Genomic DNA, 21,022 nt, shown 5'->3' with positions numbered 1-21,022 from the left:
CCAATTTGATTAGTAATTATCATCATGCCTTGCAAAGTTGCTAGAAGGTAAGGTGTCTGTCAAGTATATTATTACAATGCCTGTACCTACTTTTCCAAGGGGGATCATTTTTCATATCCTGATGAGCTGCCACATATTCCCCACCTGTTCTCCAAAAACATCATCATAGTTGACAGGTCTTTATTGCCTCAGCCCAAAAGCCATGCCCGTGGCATACTGTGGAGGTGAACCTGCACTAATTGATTCTGTCATTTTGAAGAGGCAGAAACCACATCTGCGGGAGCCTGATTGGTTCTTTTGTTTTAATGAAGCAAAAGTCACCGCCATGTTTGTCTGTGCCTGTCTGCAAAGTGACAGTGATTTATCTCATGCTGAAAGCAAGTTCAGGGGCCTCCTGGAGAAGCACATAAATCTACCAACCCCCTTGTGACAGATGCTGAAGCCCTGCCAAGTACCCTCACAATGAGTCCTTCAGAGGAAGCCTTCCCACTTCCCAACGCCAAAAACTCAGTGTCCAATTCCCTTCTCCCCAAATGCTGTCGTATTTAACAGACACCAAGCAAATACTCTTCCTTCAGTTAAATCTAGAGGCTGTTTCCTGCTTTTCTTGAATAAATTCGATAGTAAAAATCACAATCTAATTCAACTTCCTCATTGTGGAGATTAAAGAAACAATGATTAGGGAGACTTTGAACCTGTCCATACAAAGAAGGGGCACTGTTCACCCAGGAAATGTGAGGGTGAGAGCAGGGTGGGTTATACTGAGTGTTAGATGCCAGGGGAATGTCCTGTGTAGATACCATGTGAGGGGCTTAGGAGGCTCTAGGACAGGGCAGGGCCATGGAGAGCGGGTGCAGAGCCATGGCCAGAGCCCACATAGTACCCATCTGCATCTCCATGGCAGGATCCAGCTTCCTGTCACATCCTCATCCCTTCTCTTTGCTTTGCTTGTCTGCTCTCTCAGGGAATTTTTATCCCTAATATAGTGATCATTTGTTCTTCTTTCCCATAGCCATGCTTAGCCTTTCTATTTCACAAATGTAGTGGTTTGGCTCCAGAAGTTTACACTCTGGCCGATTCTGAGGGGCGTGTGTCTCTCCACACGTTGCTGCTGTGCGCCGGTCTCTCTGCCTGAGCATTCCAGTGAGGGATTCCCCAGCCGCCCTGAGAAGCCTGCGCCTACAGCCCACACTGTCAGGAAGCCGTTTTTATTGCTAACCTAGATCCTTCCATCAGAAAGGCCTTTTCTTCCCTACATGTGCTAAAAGGAGAGGCATGACCTGCTTTATACGTGCAACATAACAGGCCATTAGTTCAAGACTCTGATGTGCACAATTAAATTTTTCTCTACAGATTCACTATCTTTAATCAGAGATTCTTGAGTACGTCTCAATGGCAATAGTACAGAGTGAGGGACTTGGAAAAAGCAAGTGAAAGAATGGATGTGTGACAGGTTGCTTGCTTTGGGGATTCATTCCATATGAGTTCTGCAGGCCCCCTGACTCAGAAGAGGATCCCACACCCAGGACTCTAATATTAGATCTGAAGAACTTATTTCTCATGAACATTTTCCTCTGAATAGCAATAACAATCATTATTGGCTGAATTGTTTTACTGAAAGAAGCAGTACTCAATATAAAAATGTAAGACCTGTTTTTGACTGGGTCTTGTTGATCCACTTAAGCTTATCACTGATTTGAAATACCTTTCAAAATCAAAATATGCCTACTCTCTACCCCAGATACCCTTGCAATGATGTTTATATCATTTTTTATTTATAAGAAAAGGCCATAACAATATGGTATAAAAATTCCAAGTAAGATGGCTGAGAATTGCTTTCTTTTCCTTACTTTCAATATGAACTAATAACCAATAGGCCTCTGTGAAATTTACTTTAAGATATAACATTGTAGCTCTAACCGGTTTGGCTCAGTGGATAGAGCATCGGCCTGCAAACTGAAGGGTCCCAGGTTCGATTCCGGTCAAGGGCATGTGCCTTGGTTGCGGGCACATCCCCAGAACGGGGTGTGCAGGAGGCAGCTGATCAAGGTTTCTCTCTCATGGATGTTTCTAACTCTCTATCCCTCTCCCTTCCTCTCTGTAAAAATCAATAAAATATATTTTAACAAAAAAAGATGTAACATTGTATATCCTCTACTAGCCCCTCTCCCCAGCCACATATGCATATTTCTTTACCATCTCTCCACTTAAATGAAAGTATCTACGTTTTTTTCTTTAAGATATTCCCTCCAGTTTATCCTCTGAAATAATCATTTCTAGATTTACATGGGCTGATGTTGAAATGACCCCTCCCTACTGAGGATACATTTCATCACGGAGTTCCTGGTCACTGCAGAATATTTCTGAATTTCCCTCTGAACATCTACGTAAACCCTTTTCCCCACTCTCTGCCAAAATACCCAGCCACAATTTGGAGTGTATATTTAAAGGGAAACTGAGCAATCATTGAAATATAGGTTTTTTGAATATAATAGGCCCTTAAAGATGATTTTATAAACACATATATGAGATAATTTTCCCAAGGATCTCTTTGAATCAGTTTCTTGAAATGGCAACTGAGCAATTTCCCCTCTGTCACATTCAGAGTCAGAGAAATAGTGTGATGTCCCCAAAGAAACATGCTGGCACTGGGTGTGGGTGGCATGGTGAGTCGGGAAAGCATTTTCACTTTTAGGTTATGATGGAGAGTCAGTGTAGCCCCAAGAGTGTCCAAGGTCCCTAAGCAAAGAAACCAAGAACTGGGTCGATGTGAAAAGTTAATCATGTATTTGTCCCTCCCAGGGGCCAGTCTCTTGGATCTAGGTTGAGGCCACGTTAGCATGGTGAGATGAAAAAACATGAGAGACTGCTGACTTTCTGAGAATTCACCTCATTGAGTTCTACAGACACACAGGAAGACACCCCTCCTGACCTTCTAGAACTACTTTTCCTGGAAAAAGAGAGTTCCGGATGATTATGAGACCGGTAACCTTTAAAAGCCTAAATTAATGTTTCCTTTAAAATTAGACACTATACTCTTCTAGGTTTCTAAGGATTTATACTCCCCTTCTGGAAGCAATTTTATATTCAGTGCACAATCTGTTGTTATTTGGAGGTTGATGGTCTAGTACAAGAATTTCCCAAACCTTCCATTCTCCTTCCTCTCTTAATTCTCTGCCTAATCCAGTGATGGGCAACCTTTTGAGCTTGGTATGTCAAACTTCGCCAAAAAACTGAGTGTAACTCGGGTAGTGTGTCACTTTGAGGAAAAAACATTATTTCACGATATTTATAGTTTAAATAACATAAATGTTTCATCCTCGGCATGCGGCCGCCTCAGTGGCCGCGTGTCATAAGAAATGGCACTGACACGCGTGTCAGAGGTTCGCCATCACTGGCTAATCACTGGTCATTTGACAGCTCATTCAATCAAGTGCCAGGTGGGGGACTCAAACAAGCGGACAGTTGTTGAGGGCTGAGGTGTCTTGGCAAAGTGTCCAGTGAAGTGAACACCAGTGCTGGGTTCCCAGGACATGGGTTCAAGCTGTGCCACTTACAGATCTATAATAATAAAAGCATAATATGCTAATTAGACTGGACGACCTTCCGGACAAAGCCAGGGCTGCCAGGGAAGCCTGGGTCCCAGTTGCCAGCCGGTGGCCAGAGGGAAGCCCGGGTCCCAGGTGCTGGGTGCCAGAGGGAAGCCGGTGCCAACAGCCGGGGGAAGGAAGGCCTACTCTTGCACGAATTTCATGCATCGGGCCTCTAGTTAGACAATAAATGCTGCAGGGTGTTACTGTTTGTGTGACTGTAGTCAGGTGAGTCTACTTTAATGCATGTCAATTTATTAATTTATTCATTAGGAATGACAATAACACCTATCTTATTGTAATGAAACAATTCACATATAAAGCATGAAGGGTTGTAGTTATATATTATGGTAACCATTGTTATCATAGTTGTATAAAGCCAAATGTATCCCTTAACCTTCTGTCTTCAGTGCCCTACCCTGTAAAATAATGCCTGCCTCACAGAATTTCTGTAAGAATTATCCTATTTGATAATATGGAAGTATGCAAATAATGGGCAATAATATGGTAGCCATAGCAAGTTCTAAAAAGCTTGAGTCAGAAGAGTAATAGAGATTACTTGGGAGACTGTTAAGGGTTACCTACTAGAGCTGACTAAGCACTGTCAGGGAAGAACCCCAACCTCATGGAGGGAGAGCAAGGAGTAATAAGACCCCAAAGGTGATGGCTAGGTAGACAAGCAAGGTGGCTTGCCACACTCCACAGTTGCCAGAAGTGGACTCTGAGGTGTAATAACAGTTTCTGACTCACAGCATAGCAAATGGCAGGAGCCTCAAACAGGTGAGCTGGTTTCCTGTCTCGCACACCCTCTGGGAACACGATGGGCCCAGATGTAAGCCACTCACACAAGGGGTTGTGCAACAGCTGAGGCCCACAGGGGCCAGGGCTCAGAGCCTTTTGTAGCAAGCAGCAAACATGCCAGTCCTCCTGCTTCCGCTGAGGAGCAAGCAGCATTCACACCATAGTGGCTGTGACCTGCTTAGTTCCTATGTGACCAGCTACAGGAAGTGTTCAGTATCAGGGATGGACATGGCTTGAAGTTTGGCACACTCAGGAAGGACATGCAGGAATGTTTGGGGCCTATGGTGGACTGTCATTCCCCAAAAATTCAGAGTTTATAAGCCAATAATTCAATTCCTAGGTATATACACAACTAAAATGCATACACATATGTACCAAAGATACAAAATATTCATAGCAGTGTTATTCTTAACATCCTCAGCTGGCAATGGCTAAACTGTCCATCGACAAGAATAGAATGGATAAATAAATAATAGCATATGCATACAATGGACTACTTAGACCAATAAATATACTACAGCTACACCAAGCAACCAGGATAAATCACATAAACACCATGTTGAGTGAAAGGATCCAGACACAAAAGAATACATACTTTATGATTCCACTTATCTAAAGTTAAAAGCAGGCCAGGCAAGTCTATGGTGCTAGAAGCCAAGAGAGCAGTTGCCTTGGGGAAGGGGAGGGTGTGTGATTCGCAAGGAGCTTCGGGGATACTAGTCATCAAAAAAGTGCTCTTTCTCTCTCTCTCTCTTTTTTTTTTTAAGAAAGTTTTCCTTTTTTATTGAGAGTTGGTTCCGTGGGTATATTTTCTTTGTGACAAATCATTGAGCTGTTAAGCTGTAAGCTTATAACTTGTGCACTATTTTGCATACATATTTCAGTAAAACAGTTGTTTTAGAGCTGTGTATTTTAGAGCTGTGTATTTACTATTTAAAATTCCACAATTTCCTACGAAAGTTTCCTGAGATAATACTTCCTTAGCTAATTAATTGATTTTTAAAGTGTCTTATTTAAAGCAGTAGAGCCAAGTAGGAGACTGGGATGATTGGGCAGTGGCTAAACTATCCCCTTTAATGATAAGCACCTCCTGCCAGCAGCAAGAAGGAGGCAACTGTTAGCAAGTCAGCCTCTCTAGCAAGACAATTCCACCTCCTTTCCATTATATGCCCTTGACATCTGAACTGAAAGCCTCTCAAACATCACAGACAGAGACTCTCCTAAATGAGCAATAAAAAGGACATCATTGCCTTGGCCAGTTGCTCAATGGTTAGAGCAATTCCCTGTCAAGGGTGTGTGCCTGGGTTGCAGGCCCGATCCTGGCCCAGGGTCCAGTGTGTGCAGGAGGCAACTGATCTATGTGGACACATTGATGTTTCTCTCTCTCTCTCTCCCTCCCTCCCTTCCACTCTCTCTAAAAATCAATGGAAAAAATATCCTCAGGTGAGTATTAACCAGAAGAAAAGGAAATCACTAACATTCCCTGGTGATTAATTGCTTTGTCATTAGGAGGAGAAAAATGATGCGGCTTTTGGTGCCTGGCAGACTTGAACCATCAACCAGGCCATTTAAACAGGAGATCTGAGCTTCCTGTATCCTCGCCCAGGCCAAGAGGAAAATCCTAGCGCTGAGTAATTTGAACAGTGTCTGGATGCTACCACAGCCCAGAAGTGGGCACTTGCTGCAGAACTTTCCTGAGACAGCTGCTGGAAATTACTTCTAACAAGCAGCAGGATTGGGGTGGGGTGTCAGCTGCTGGGAGACTGTTGGAAAGTACACAGCCTAATTTTGAGTAGGACCGTGGTCGGCAAATTGTGGCTCGCGAGCCACATGCGGCTCTTTGGCCCCTTGCGTGTGGCTCTTCCACAAATTACCACGGCCTGGGCGAGTCTATTTTGAAGAAGTGGCGTTAGAAGAAGTTTAAGTTTAAAAAATTTGGCTCTCAAAAGAAATTTTAATCGTTGTACTGTTGATATTTGGCTCTGTTGACTAATGAGTTTGCCAACCACTGGTAAGAGACTAGGCAAAGAAGTATTCTTTCTCAGCTTGGATTCCCAATAAGAGAAAAATATATTTTGGCTCTTTCCATTTCTTTTTCATTTAACAATTTAAAACTTCTAACACCTGACTACACGGAAATATTAGCAGAATCTGAATGTATTTCCCTAATAGGCTTGAGTTAATGTAGCACCAGTCTTTGGTGCTCCCAAAGCAGAGGAGATTATATTTACTAATATGCAGTGTACAAAGTCAGTTAAAGATAAATATCATTTAATCTAAGGAGAAAATAAACAAAAGGACTACATCAAAATAAAAAGCTTCTGCACAGCCAAACAAACCATCAACAAAATAACAAGAGAGCCCACTGCATGGGAGAACACATTTGGCAATGATACATCTGATAAGGGGTTAATCTCCAAAACGTATAGGGAATCATACAACTTAACAAAAGGAAGATAAACAATCCAATTTAAAAAAAGGGCAAAGGACCTAAATAGATACTTCCCCAAATTGGACATACAAAAGGCCAAGAGACATATGAAAAATGCTCAAAGTTACTAATCATTTGAGAGATACAAATCAAAACAACAATGAGGTACCATCTCACACCTGTCAGAATGGCTATCATCAACAAATCAACAAACAACAAGTGCTGGCGAGGATGCAGAGAAAAAGGAACCCTCGTGCACTGCCGGTGGGAATGCAGACTGGTGCAGCCACTGTGGAAAACAGTATGGAATTTCCTCAAAAACTTAATAATGGAGGAGAAAGGAAGATGGTGGCGTAGGTAAATACCTGCACTCACCACCTCCCACAACCACATCAAAATTACAACTAAAATACAGAACAACCATCATCCAGAAGCACCTGAAAGCTGGCTGAATGGAAGTCCTGCAAATAGGGAAGTAAAGAAGAAAGCACACTGAGACTGGTGAGAGGTGAGGAGGCACTGAACAGACTGGGCCAGCACCCATGAGGGCCACTTTTTTAATCATCAGGGAGACCGTCTCTGCAGAGGCCGCCCGGAGGAGCTAGGGGTCCCAGCCCCACACCAGCCCCCCAGCCCAGGGTCCCAGAGCTGGGAAAAGAAGTCCCTATGGGCAGTAAGGACTAAGGGCTGTAAAAACCAGTGCAGATTGGGGCTCAGTGACACAGAGGCTGCTGGAGACCCAGCTGTTCCTCTTAAAAGGCCAGCACCACGAACTGAACTTACAAGATCCTGCTTCCTCTGATCTCCAGTGCTGGCTGAGGCTCTGGAGGACACAGACACAAATGAGGAGGGACTGGATTGTCTGGCATCGGGGCAGGAACTTGGAGGTGGCTTCCTCCCAGATGGAGGTGTTGTTCGCAGGGATCATTGTTCCTATGCTGGGACTCCCCAGCCGGCTGCAGGGCTGACTAGCAGCCATTTCTGTTTGCTCTGCCCTGGTGATTCCCTAAGACCCCGCCTCATCCAATTTAAAACCCCACCCAAGCTCTGTGCAGTGGCTTTTGCATAAGAATGGCCTGTCCTTACTCAGGGTAAAATGTCTCAAAACAAGCTGCAGCTGGGTCAAACCTATCACTAAAAGGCCCAAGACCAGGCACCAGCACCAGCCGCCTTGCTTCATAGCTGGGCCTCATTTGGGCCTTTCCAAACCCAATACAAAGAGGAGGAATCTGCAGATCTCTCTGTAGCTCCTGCTGGATGTCCCCAGGCAGTGGTTGACTTAGCACGTCCCTGGAACCCAAGAGCCAGTGAACCCAGTGGTCAGTGTCAGACCATGCCAGATTACAACTCTACACATCCATAAGCAACACTTTCAAGGGGCAGACTCAGTGAGCACCAAAGCCCCACTGAAGCAAGTCCTTCTCCATAAGGGTGTCTCCTGCACAGCAGCTCTCCCACTGTAGTCGCAGCCTGGAGTTCAATTCTTCCCAGTGACACCAAACCAATATTATATGAAATGTTGAAGGGTATTCTTTATGAAGAGGAAGAAGAAAAAGATAAAAAATATGAATAACAAAATGACCACAAATACATACCTATCAACAACTGAATCTAAAATCAAAATAAATGAATAAGAAATCTAATGAACAGAATGAACTGGTGAATAAAATAGAATCAGAGGCATTGAAATGGAACAGACTGATGATTCTCAGAGGGAAAGGGTGGGGAGGGCAGGAAGAGATTAAACAAAGATCTTATATGTATGTATGCATTACCTATAAATACAGACAATAGGGTGGTGAAGGCCTGGGGCAGGGAATGAACCGGGTGGAGGGGGGCAATGGGAGGAAACAAGAGGGACATCTGTAATAATCTCAACAATAATGATTTTTAAAAAAATTAAAATGGAACTCCCATTGATCCCACTTCTAGGAATATATCCTAAGAAATCAGAAACACCCATCAGAAAGAATATATGCACCTCTATGTTCATAGCAGCATTGTTTACAATAGTTAAGTGTCCATCAGCAAATGAGTAAATATAAAAACTGTGGTACATCTACACAATGGAATACTACACTGCTGTAAAAAAAAGAAAGAACTCTTACCAGTTGCAACAGCATGGATGGACCTGGAGAGCATTATGCTAAGCAAAATAAGCCAGTCAGAGAAAGATAAGTATCACATGATCTCACTTATACGTGGAATCTAATGAACAATATAAACTGATGAACAAAAATAGATCCAGAGACACAGAAGCAGCAACCAGACTGTCAAACCACAGAGGGAAGGCAAGGGAGGGTGGGTGGGTGGGAAGAGATCACCAGGTTATGCATATATGCATAACCCATGGACACAGACAATAGTGTGGTGAAGGCCTGGGGTGTGGGGGGAGGGGAGCAAGCTGGGAGAGGTCAATGGGGGAAAAAGGGGACATATGTAATATTTCAACAATAAAGATTAAATAAATATCATCTAGCAATCAGTTAAAATGAATTTGTTTAACAATTCTGGTAGAAATCTTTATCAAAGTATTTATCATCCAGTATTTTTATTAGCAATGCATTTGTCTGTTTCCTGTGATGACTATGGGCAAGTCATTTGTTCCCCAAAATTGATAACTTTCTGGAAATATGTGAAGTAAATGGATATATGATTTTATATGGAAACTAGAAGCCTGATGCACGAATTCGTGCACCAGTGGGGTCCCTCAGCCTGGCCTGCGGCATTGGGCTGAAACCAGCTCTCTGACATCCCCCAAGGGGTCCCGGATTGTGAGAGGGCACAGGCCAGGCCAAGGGACTCCACCAGTGCATGATCAGGGCTGGGGAGGGACTCAGGAGGTTGGCCAGCTGGAGAGGGACTGCAGGAGGGCTCCAGGGCATGTCTGGTCCATCTTGCTCAGTCCTGATTGGCTGGACCCAATGAGCAAGCTAAGCTACCGGTCAGAGCATCTGCCCCCTGGTGGTCAGTGCATGTCATAGCGAGCAGTTGAGTGGCCTTAGCATATCATTAGCATATTACGCTTTGATTGGTTGACCGGATGACCAGATACTTAGCATATTAGGCTTTTATTATACAGGATAAGGTCATCAGGACAGCTCATCCAAAGATGTTCTTCTACCTACACCCTTGCATTGATAGCAGTGTACTGTTATTAACTATTGAACCAATTAGAAAACATTTTGATCCAAGACAGGACTTGTACATGGTGAATACTCAGTAAATATTTATCTCCGGTTACTGTTGTCCAGGATAGTTAAGCACCTGTTGTGCTGTGTACAACACTGCTTTACACTTGGTGGTGGATGAAACAAAACAATGAGAAGTTAAGGTTTCTGCCAATATTTGTTAATTGGCAAGTGTCCTTATATCCTGGGAGCTGACAGAGTTCATGTGTCTGTTTAGACACCTAATTCATTACCAATGAGCGAGTCAAGCACTGGGAATGGAGCCCACAGAGAAACTGGTTTTTATTAGTCCCCAGACCTTTCAAATCTTCCTTCTACAGCAACATATTGCCCTTTCACATAAAAAATAAAAATAAATAATTGCATGAAAGAACACACAGGGAGCTCATTAAGAACTCCTTCCCTCCATGGATTCTTCCAGCCTGATGTTAAAGGGCTAGGGCATAATGTTCTCTTCTTTGCAATGGGAAATGCTGGCGTTCACTTTTGGCAGGAACACCGAGGTAAGGGTGAGGAACTCAGCTCAGCATACACAGAACAAGAGGCACAGCCCTCCGCCAGGTGGGACTGGAGTTCAAGGGGGCTTGGAGGAGTTCTGTTCAAACTTTCACGCACACAAGGAACACCTGGGAATCCTGTGAAAATGCAGCTGCTGGTGCAGCAGGCCTGACATGGGGCCTGCGGTTCCACGTTTCTAGCAAGCTCCCAGGTGATGCTGCCGGTCCCAGGACCAAATTTTGAGTAGCTTGCTTTTAAAAACACCCTGAGAGCCTAAATTAATTGTTCTAAGTGGGATTCAGAAATAGAGGATGGGGTGAAAATAATAATAAAATTCCCAAAGTGTTTACTAGAAAAAAAAAACACAACCACTCATTTCTAAATATATTAAAGACAATAGGCAGATACAGCTAGAAAAAAATTAATTTATTAACTGACTTTACCATGAGAGCCTCTGGTTGCTGTAAAATAGTAAGATATTGCAATATGTCCATAATTCTATCTCATTTCAAGTTTGTGCTTGTTTTTCCTGATGAGCTTCATTCACCACTTTCAGCTTAAACCCTAGAAATGCTAACTCAGAAGGGGGGATGTTCTTTTAGCGTTAGATATGTATCTTGTAAATAAAAGCAGCAGGAGCCACCTGGAGTTTTTTTGAATCGGGGAGAGGGGGCAGGCCAGTAGGAGACCTCCGTTCTAGCATCAGCCATGCCTCTCACTAGCTAGTTAGACCGCAGAGCCCCTCTGGGCCTGTTACTCCCTCATCTGTAAACAGAGAGCCTGAGAAAAGATTGCCACATCTAGCCAGGCCGCATCTTTAAGTCACCAATGGCAAACATTTAACAACTTGATTTGAGCGAATAACCCTGAATTTCCCAGAAGGCACCTTTCTTGGAGATTTGTATCACACATACCTACAAGAGGTGCAGAATGTCCTGTACAACCAGAGCCTTCTGTTCATTCCTCGGCGTCGACCGCCCCCTGCAGGCGCTCTCTGGGACTGACTCGCCTTGTGGTCAGGGCCCGGGTCCTTCCAGACGCACCTTCCCTTCACTTAAACCGCTGAGCATAGGACAGAGCAGGACGGGGTGTAAACGCCTTTTTCGTTAGAGCAGAGGCGAAAGGCAGTTAATAAAAACCCAGAGAAGAGGAAGGGTCCTCAGGGTTTAGACGAGGGAAGGAAAAGAGGTGAGTTGTAGCTCTCCCGACAGCAGCATATGAAAGGATAGCTTTGTTTATTTATTTTATCTAATTCCCTGGCTCCCCCGCTGGAGTTTTATACACATTCCTTATCAGATTCTTGGGATTTTTTGCCCCGCAGGTGTGGCTCATTGGTTGGGTATCGCCCTATAAACCAGGAGGTCATGGTTTGATTCCCCGTCAGGGCACATGCCCGGGTTGCAGGCTCCATCCCCATTGTGGGCCATGGAAGAGGCAGCCTATCAATGATTCTCTCTCATCATTGATGTTTCTATCTCTCTCTCTCCCTCTCCCTTCCTCTCTGAAACCAATAAAAATATATTAAACAAAAAATGAATTAATTTCTTTTTAATTTAAAATAAGAACCTTGGAATTTTCCACAGCAGAATATGTATAGTGTATTATATTGCTACCATAATAGAGAACATTTTGACCAGAAAGCTTGTATCTCTTTTTATGTGTCAGTAAATGAGATTGCTCAGTGCTTCTCTATGGATAAGTTAAGCCATCCTCATTGGGGTAAATATTATATTTCCATTCTTTCTCGCTCAAGGCATAAAAAATTACTATCATTTATCATGATGCAGAAGTAATTAAGTGGGCAGAAGTCATCTTTTCAATACCTGAGTACGATTCTGGAAAAGCTTTTGACTGCCAACAGTCCTAATTATTACTGTCTTTGTACCTAATTGATTTACTCAGAGAACATGTGGCCATTTGAATACTATTTGGTTCTGGTGATAATGGATTGGTGCAGCATGTTTTTATTCTGCTCAAGAATGGTTTAAAATATGTTTCTGCCTTATATGGTGGGCAATTATAATTTCCGTTCAGAATCTGTGAAGTTAATGATTCTTCACATTTACTGAAAAACCTTTTTCTTCTTTCTATTTGGATGAGTGAATAGTTATTTTTTCTAAATATAACTTTCAGAACTGTTGCATTTCTACAACTAACGCTGTGGTAAAACATAGCCAATGAATGTGCATTCATGTGTATTTCATGGGACATTAAAACTGTATTTTAAATGCCTTTTTCTATTGTCACCTCTGGTCTTTCCATGCCTTAATGAAGGCACCAGGATAGCTCTAACGAATTGTGGGAGCCAGTGATGTACTGGAAGGCAGGAGGCAATACTCAGGAGGGCAGTCTGGTCATTAAAAACCACCTGCTTTTCCCAGCGAATCAGACAAGAATGCTGCAACTCAGAGAAGAACAAGAGGAAAGTCACGCCACCTCCATTGGCAACAGCACTGACCCATCCATCAGGCTGGGAAATGGAATACACAGGAGCCTCATGCACAGTGGTGCTCGAGCCCACACACACAGACCCTGATTCATCATAGCAGAAGTTTAAAGCTTTGGAAATTAACTGCTTATTCTCAGGCATGAACTCAGGTCTAACATCCAGTTTGGGAGTAGGTCAGGGGCCATGTTATTAGTTTTTTTCTGCAGATGGTCGCTGGCACGATGGCTCGGCTTATAATTTTTCTATTCTACCATGGTGCAAAGCCTTATGTATTCAGTAGAAATCGTACTTTGAATTTTGAATTTTTATCTTTTCCTGGCTATCGATATGCAACATGATACTCTCACGATGCTGGGCAGTGGCACTGAGCCACAGCTTATAGCTAGGCATGCAATCAATTACAAGAATAAGCAACTGATAGCCTACAGCATACCATATTGCCAGCAATATATATATATATATATATATATATATATATATATATATATATATACACACACTATATATACTATATATACTATATATTATATACAATATACTATATATTTATTTTCATATATATATATAAATTAGCCAGGACGCCGTAACAGTCACGACCGCTCAGGAGGAGGCTGCGCACGCAGGTGGGTGGGAAGGGACTGCTGCGCGGTGAGGCAAGCCATGGATGGCACAGGCCCGCAGAGAACAGGGCAGAGCAGGCCTGCAGAGAGCAGGGAGCAGGGCCTGCCTGCCAGGGCTCACCAGCAGTCCTACCTCTGCACATGAGCTGCAGAGGAACCACCTTTTCTGACCGCTCATTGGCTAAGCTCCCAGTACACCACTCGCAGTGTTCTTGGTAACTTGTGTAATAAGAATCCAAGAAGGAGATCTAGGGATTTTCCACCACACTCCTGGAGGAAAAAACAAAGGTCCACTGCTGGAGGGGCTAAGAAATGTCATATCCTGCCCTAGCCAGTTTGGCTCAGTGGATAGAGCTTCGGCCTGCCAAACACAGGGTCCAGGTTCGATTCTGGTCAAGGGCATGTACCTAGGTTGCAGGCTCCTCCCTGGCCGGGGCCCAGGTCAGGGCTCATTCAGGAGGCAACCAATTGAAGTGTCCTTCTCACATTGATGTTTCTCTCTGTCTTTCCCTCTCTCTTCCACGATCTCTAAAAATCAATGGAAAAATATCCTCAGGTGAGGATAAAAAAAAAAGAAAGAAATGTCATAGCCTATGAAAGAGACATCTTGAAAATGCCTAAAGAAAGTTGTGATTTTTTCGTGGTGAAGGGACTGGAGTCCATGTTGATGAAAACACCTTGGCAGCTGTGACGGCCGGCAGTGGCAGCAGCATTGGGGTGATGGGGGTGACACCTTCCCCTGATCAGCCTGGTTGCCTCCTGCAGAGGGAGGCCAGACTGCGGCTTAGGTCCGCTCCCCATCAGTAGGACATCCCCTGAGGGCTCCCGGATTAGAGAGGATGCAAGTTGGGCTGAGGGACACCCCCCCCCCATGCACGAATTTCATGCACTGGGCCTCTAGTTTACAATAAGTTTATTGGGATACAAACCCATCGTAAGTCAAGGAGCATCTGTACATTCTAACCCATTCATTATCTGAGAGTGGAATTAAATTTCAGTGCCATTCATCTCAATGTAGAATAAAAGGAAAGAAACAAATCAGAGGGAAAAGGTAATGTGTTCATTTAGGGGGTCAGGATGATTTTTTAATACCTGTGGAAATTCCAGATAGCAATGTACAGTAGTTAATTAGAAGTTTAGTTTTAAAGTTTCAGAGAAAGCTATAGGCTACAAATAGACTTGTGAATTGTCAGTATAAACTTAGTAGTAGAAGCCGTTGATCCCGCCCCCCAATTTTATATATTTAAGGTGTATAATGACCAGGTTAATTAAAACCTTCATCACCTCGCAGTTACCTTTTTTTGTGTATGGTTGACCCCACTTAAGATCTATTTTCAAATGCCATATGATCTCACTTATATGTGGAATCTAAAGAAACGAAATTTATAGATATAGAAAACAGAGGTAGGGCATGGAGGGTGAACAACCTTCAAGTTATAGAATAAATAAGTCATGAGGATATAAGTATAGCATGGGGGCTATAGTTAATAATATTGTATTTTGTACTGAAAAGTTGCTAAGAGAATAAATCTTAAAAGTTCTCATAAGAAAAAAAAATTGTAACTATGCAGTGATAGATGTTAATTAGACTTACTATAGTGAGCATTTCACAATATATACAAGTGTTGAATCATTGTGCTGTACACCTTAAACTAATCTAATGTTATATGTCAATTATATACCTCAATTTTAAAAATTAAAAAATATCTTCTATATCTACAAAAGGCTAAGTTGACTCGCTCATGCATGATACATATAAAGCTCTCGCTGGTGCCAATTGCACGCGTGTGTTTCCATCTGTCATTGTCTATCATGAATTTGATTGACACTTCTATTACAGAGACAGGGCGAATAGCAATATTAAAATATTTCTTCTAATTAATTTCCTTTCAATGTGCACAAATTCATGCACCAGGCCACTAGTTGTTAATAAATTTCAAGTATACAATATATTGTTATTAATTATTACCACCATGCTATACATTGGATCCCCAGAGCTTATTTATTTTATGAAGTTACATACATTTTTTAGTAATAAAGCTAGTCATTTTCTCCTTTGGGACCTTGGTTTAAAATGTCATGGTCTGAGTATCATTGCATTTTCTCTTCTTTTCAATGGCAACCTTACTGATACCTTGATTGTATCTCTGCCTCTCAGCCACCTAAGGGCATCTCATTTTAGGTGTAGTTAAAGGACGTGATAATGAATGGGACTCAACCAGTCCAAAATCTCAGTTTAGTTCTGATAAACCATGAGAGATGAACTTAGCATAAGTTATGTAGAGAGAAAAGTGGGAAAAGATGAAGACCATTTCAATAAGCCAACACCAAAAAATAATCTGACATAAGAGCTAATATTTCTGAATACGCACATTCCCTTTCCTCATAGCAGGTCAACTTTCTTTTGAGGTGGACATAAAGTAATCAATGCACTATTTGGGGTATTTTTAATGAGTGTTTCCACTCAGGAGCACATGTACATACTGTCCCTTTATATTGAAAGCTGTGGGCTCTGCTCTCTAAATGTACAGATAAATGAGTTCACTTCCTTATATTTAGTGTATTATTGATGTATATGTTGGTTTATCAGGAATGACTCGCCAAAATAGAACTAGTCAAACCTTTCTGAATGATTTTTCACTTTCAAGTTTGGGAATTATGCTATATTTTATTACAAGTGGCCAGGGTGAGTGACTGTTGCAATGAGGCCTCATTTCCCCATCTCCGCCAGCAAATATTCATTCTTCAAAACAGTGGAAATTCACTTCTTCTTTTGAATATATATCATTTATTAAATAACCACCCCATTGCTGCCCAGATAACCATTTGGAACAGCCCATCATTTATGATGGCAATATCATTGCTCTGGGTCAAGTTGCAAAATAGCCAAAGAAACACATCTGTCATCTACCTTTCAGGTTCTAAAGGGAAGTGAACTTGAGGTATAATGCGTCTAGCTAGGGCTCTCTTCCTAGAAGAGATTGTAAAGGGAAAATGAATTCTTTACTTTATTTGTTTGTTGGCTGGGATTTTTGGTGTGGGCATTTATAATGGCCCACTGTGGATTACCATAATAGTACATAACACATGGGAAATACCTGCTTGACCGGGCAGAGGTCTTTTCATGTTTGGCAGCTGGCTATTTGAAGGGTCCAGAGGGGGCATTTCTAGAAAGTTTCTCTTTTGTGATAGTAAAATACATAAGGGGTTCATGTTTATATTAAATTCTAGATCTGTTTTAATCTAGTCCCTCCCTCAGTATAATTGCAAAAAATGGCTGCTAACCAAATTCTCCGGGTTTAGTATTATTGAGTATACCTTTTTCGGCTATTACATTGAAGTAACTCCATACAAGTTTTATGAATGGATGCAACCACCCCAAAACTTAGTGGCATAAAACAATATTACGATCTTGGACTTTGCAAGTCAATAACTCAGATGGGGCAACAGGAGAGTGGCTTGTCTCTGCCCAGTATGTCTGGAGCATCAGTTGGGAAAATTAATGGCTGAGAGAGCTGGAATCATCTAGAGCAGTGGTTCTCAACCTTTCTAATGCCGCGACCCTTTAATACAGTTCCTCATGTTGTGGTGACCCCGAACCATAAAATTATTTTCCTTGCTACTTCATAACTGTAATTTTGCTACTGTTATGAATCGTAATGTAAATATCTGTGTTTTCCGATGGTCTTAGGTGACCCTGCTAGCGGTTCTCAACCTGTGGATCACGACAGGGTCACCTAAGACCATCGGAAAACACAGATATTTACATTACGATTCATAACAGCAGCAAAATTACATTATGAAGTAGCAACAAAAATAATTTTATGGTTGGGGGTCACCACAACATGAGGAACTGTATTAAAGGGTCGCGGCATTAGAAAGGTTGAGAACCACTGCTCTAGGGGTATCTTCACTCACATTCTGGCTTTTGGGACTGGTGTTGGCTGGGACCTCAATTAGCTGTTGGCCAGAACCTCTGCCGGTGATGTGCCTATGGGCCACATTGTGGTGGCGGCTTACCATGGTGTGTAAGAATATGCATGAGACCCAGACCTGCAGCAGCCACCTTGTAAGGAAGGGAGATCCCTGAAAACAAGGTCAGAACACAAGATGGAGAAGCTGAGAGATGGAAAGAACCAGAACCACTGAATTAATCTTGAGTACTCTACCTCCAACTTCCTGTTCAGTGAAATAAAATAAATTTTCTGTATTTTCTGTATATTTTTTTAAATGAATGGGTGCAATATTATGCAATGCTAAGAGGACAATTGAACTGTGAAGAATATCTTTACCATCTGAGGACATGGACATGGATGTGCATGGATTTAATGTGCAAATAGTATCTTACCTTTTAGCAACATTTCAACAATAATTCAACAATTATTAGTGAGACTGAAGATCTTTTCATAACATGGTGGCATATAAATGTATTTTCCTATGAATTCATGTATCTGTTTTCCTGTGATTACCTCTTTATAGTTGCTCCGCATTTTATTTGAATTGGTTGCATTATTTTTTATTCATTTTTCAGTCTAACACTTTTTGTTATGTTGTGTAGTATTGCAGATATGTTCCTTATTCAATGATGGTTTCATTTCTTTTTATGGACAAATAATATTCCATTACATGGATATACCACATTTTACTTATCTATGTGTCTATTGATAGACATTTGGGTTATTTCCACATTTTAGGTTTTATGAATAATGCTGCTATGAACCTCATATAGACTTTTGGAGTTTGCTACATTCCAATAAAAAATTCTGTGGGGATTTTTATTGCAATTGCATTAAATTTATAGATTAATTTGGGAAATTTTTATTACAATATTTCATATTTCCATACAGGAAAATTGTTTTCCTTTATAGTTACTTAGGCCTTATATATTGCCTTCCATGAAGTTTTATCATTTTCTTCATAAATTTCTGGTGTATTTCTTTTTTATAATTTCTATTTATTTTATAATGTTTTGTTATTCTGAATGAAATTTTTAAATTAAAATTTCTATTTTGTGAAAGCATTGAAAAGAAAGGGGCACAAAAGAAAAGCACACAGGACAGAATTATGGGGCGAGGCAGTCACAGCCATCATCTCCCTCCCCAGGTGCCGAGGCAAAGGTGAATGGTGAAATTGTTTCATGGTTTGAGAGCATTTAATTGCTCTCTAATGTCACCAGACCATGATGATTTCCTGTGAAAGGTTTCCCTCTGCGACACCATGCAGGAGTTGAGCAATCATGAGAGGGCATTTATGTTATTTGCCCCAGCACTTAAGGTGCCATGTGAATGATAGCACTGCCACATCTTACTACTGCCTACATTTTAGAATGTGACTAAATGCATCCCTTTTATTGTTCTCTTCCAGGATTTCCAATGAACACTCCCCCAAACTCCAGATCCGGAGTCACAGTTACCTGAGGGCAGTCAGTGAAGTCTCCATCAACCGAAGCCTAGACAGCCTTGACCCTGCAGGCCTGCTCACGTCACCAAAGTTCCGCTCCAGGAATGAGAGCTACATGCGAGCCATGAGCACCATCAGCCAGGTGAGCACCTTGGCCACATGCCACTAACTGCACAAGGGTTACTGGACACTGAGAGTGACGAAGTGGAGAGTCAGTCATTCCCCCAGGAGACCACTGCTGAATCAGGCAGGAGGTCTGGTCTGAATGCTGCTTGCGTTTCGCCCCTACAAGCATCTGGTATCAACAATCTACCAGCAGGTGAGGGGTCTTCTGCAGATAAATAAAGCACATCCGGGGAGTCCTTGGAAATGCATGAGCAAACACTCAGCATCAGTAAATTTGTCAGCAAGAAGTTAATAGATGAGGCTTCAGCTGTAAGATGCTCAAAGGATAAAAGGACATTGTAGACATCACTGGCAAAACCAAGGCAGTGTCTAATCATAAAAGTACAAGTATTAAGCAGGCCATCAAGACAAGAAATGAGATACTATCTATTTACCTCAAATGGGTCCTAGGTGAATAGTATGGCTTGGTAATGAGACAGAAGTTCACTTCTAAGAACTGGTACACAGGACTGGGGATGAAGACTCAATAAAGTTTGCCCATTCAGAATAGCTCAGTGGTTGAGAGTCAACCTTACAAACCAGGAGGTCATGGTTCCATTCCTGGTCAGGGTACATTCCCAGATTGTGGGCTCGATCCCCAGTGTGGGACATGCAAGAGGCAGCTGATCAATGATTCTCTCTCATTATGATGTTTCTATCTCTCTCTCCCTCTCCCTTCCTCTCTGAAATCAATAAAAATATGCTTTTTAAAAAACATTCAATAAAGGCAATGTATTCAGCTAAAGCTTTTCTAGTCTCTCCCATTCAGGGTCTCAGAGGGCATGGGACAGTGGTGTACTGCTTAAACTCAGGGTGAAAAGAACCTGGGACTCTTGGGGCACCTGACCTTGCAGCTTTCAGGGGTCACCAGAAAAGCAGAAGCTGCCTCAGAAGCTTCCTCTGGAAGGACAAAAAGAAGGTTATTTTTAATGATGTTTAGGAACACGTCATTTAAATTTATCTCACAATTTAAGAAATAAACACTATGCTATTAATTCAGCTAATATTTATTGAGCTGAACACTGAGCTGGATTATGCATGTTATTCAGTGATGAATATAACATAATCCCTGCCACCACCACCCGCAAAGCTTACAGTCTAATGGAGAACATACAAAAAACTTTAAAAAGTGCTGTCACAAACATTTTTTCTCTAACACTGCAAAAACACTCTGAGATAGGTAGGGCAAGAATTAACAATGAAGCCACCTTTACTAGGTCAGGCACTGTGCCAATTGCTTTATATTTTTAAAATATTAGTCCTTATAAGCACCCTGTAAGTAACCAGATGTTAAATGAGACTGTCGTTATGGTCATGAAATTGTCAATAAGATCCTGAAGCGAAGGAGAAAAAAATATTAAGTACCCAGATTCTAAAGCGAGAGCTTCTAGACATTTTAAAAATAAAGTAGTATTTGATTCTTAACTTTGAAAAATGCTAGCCTAAAGCATGTACAAGGAATAGCAAATGCTCTAGTTTAGTTGGAGTTTAGAATACTTGTAGAGGCAGCAATGGAAACCTATTCTGAATTTTATTCTGGAGACATTTTTATACAAACGGTCTTCCTTTCCAGGCCCAATGGACTGGACTTTATTCATAAAGAATGGGATTGATTAAAGATTAATTAAAACTTCAGCTTTTAAGCAAGCAAGAAATCTGATCAGAATTTTGACACAGGATAATTAATCTGGCAAAAAATGTGGAAATATTGGAGATGATGGGAGGCTAGGGGCAGAGAAGCTAGTTTGGAAGACAGACATTGTGATCATCAAGGTGAATTAATGCTACTAGTGGTGCTGTAGAGCTGGTGATGGTGATAGTGATGGTGATGGTGATAATGGTGGTAATAGTGGTAATGGTGGCGGTAGTAGAGATGG

The 21,022-nt window shown here is 41.9% G+C and overlaps 1 protein-coding gene across 19 annotated transcripts in view; it reads left to right on the top strand.

Moving 5' to 3' along the window:
- DLGAP1 (DLG associated protein 1) overlaps window positions 1-21,022 on the top strand; it is a gene marked incomplete at both ends in the record, with an annotated part of 241,746 nt that overhangs the window by 86,253 nt on the left and 134,471 nt on the right. For all 19 annotated transcript variants that reach the window (XM_079785220.1, XM_079785221.1, XM_079785209.1 and 16 more), the window contains one exon: window positions 18,945-19,122. In XM_079785220.1, the coding sequence (XP_079641346.1) occupies window positions 18,945-19,122 (178 nt within the window). The remainder of the gene's footprint in view (window positions 1-18,944; window positions 19,123-21,022) is intronic.

Source organism: Cnephaeus nilssonii (genome assembly GCF_951640355.1).
Source record: "Cnephaeus nilssonii genome assembly, chromosome: 11".
Lineage (NCBI taxonomy): Eukaryota > Metazoa > Chordata > Mammalia > Chiroptera > Vespertilionidae > Cnephaeus > Cnephaeus nilssonii.
The sequence above is the reverse complement of the archived record's forward strand: the minus strand, read 5'-3'. Positions and strand labels throughout refer to the sequence as shown.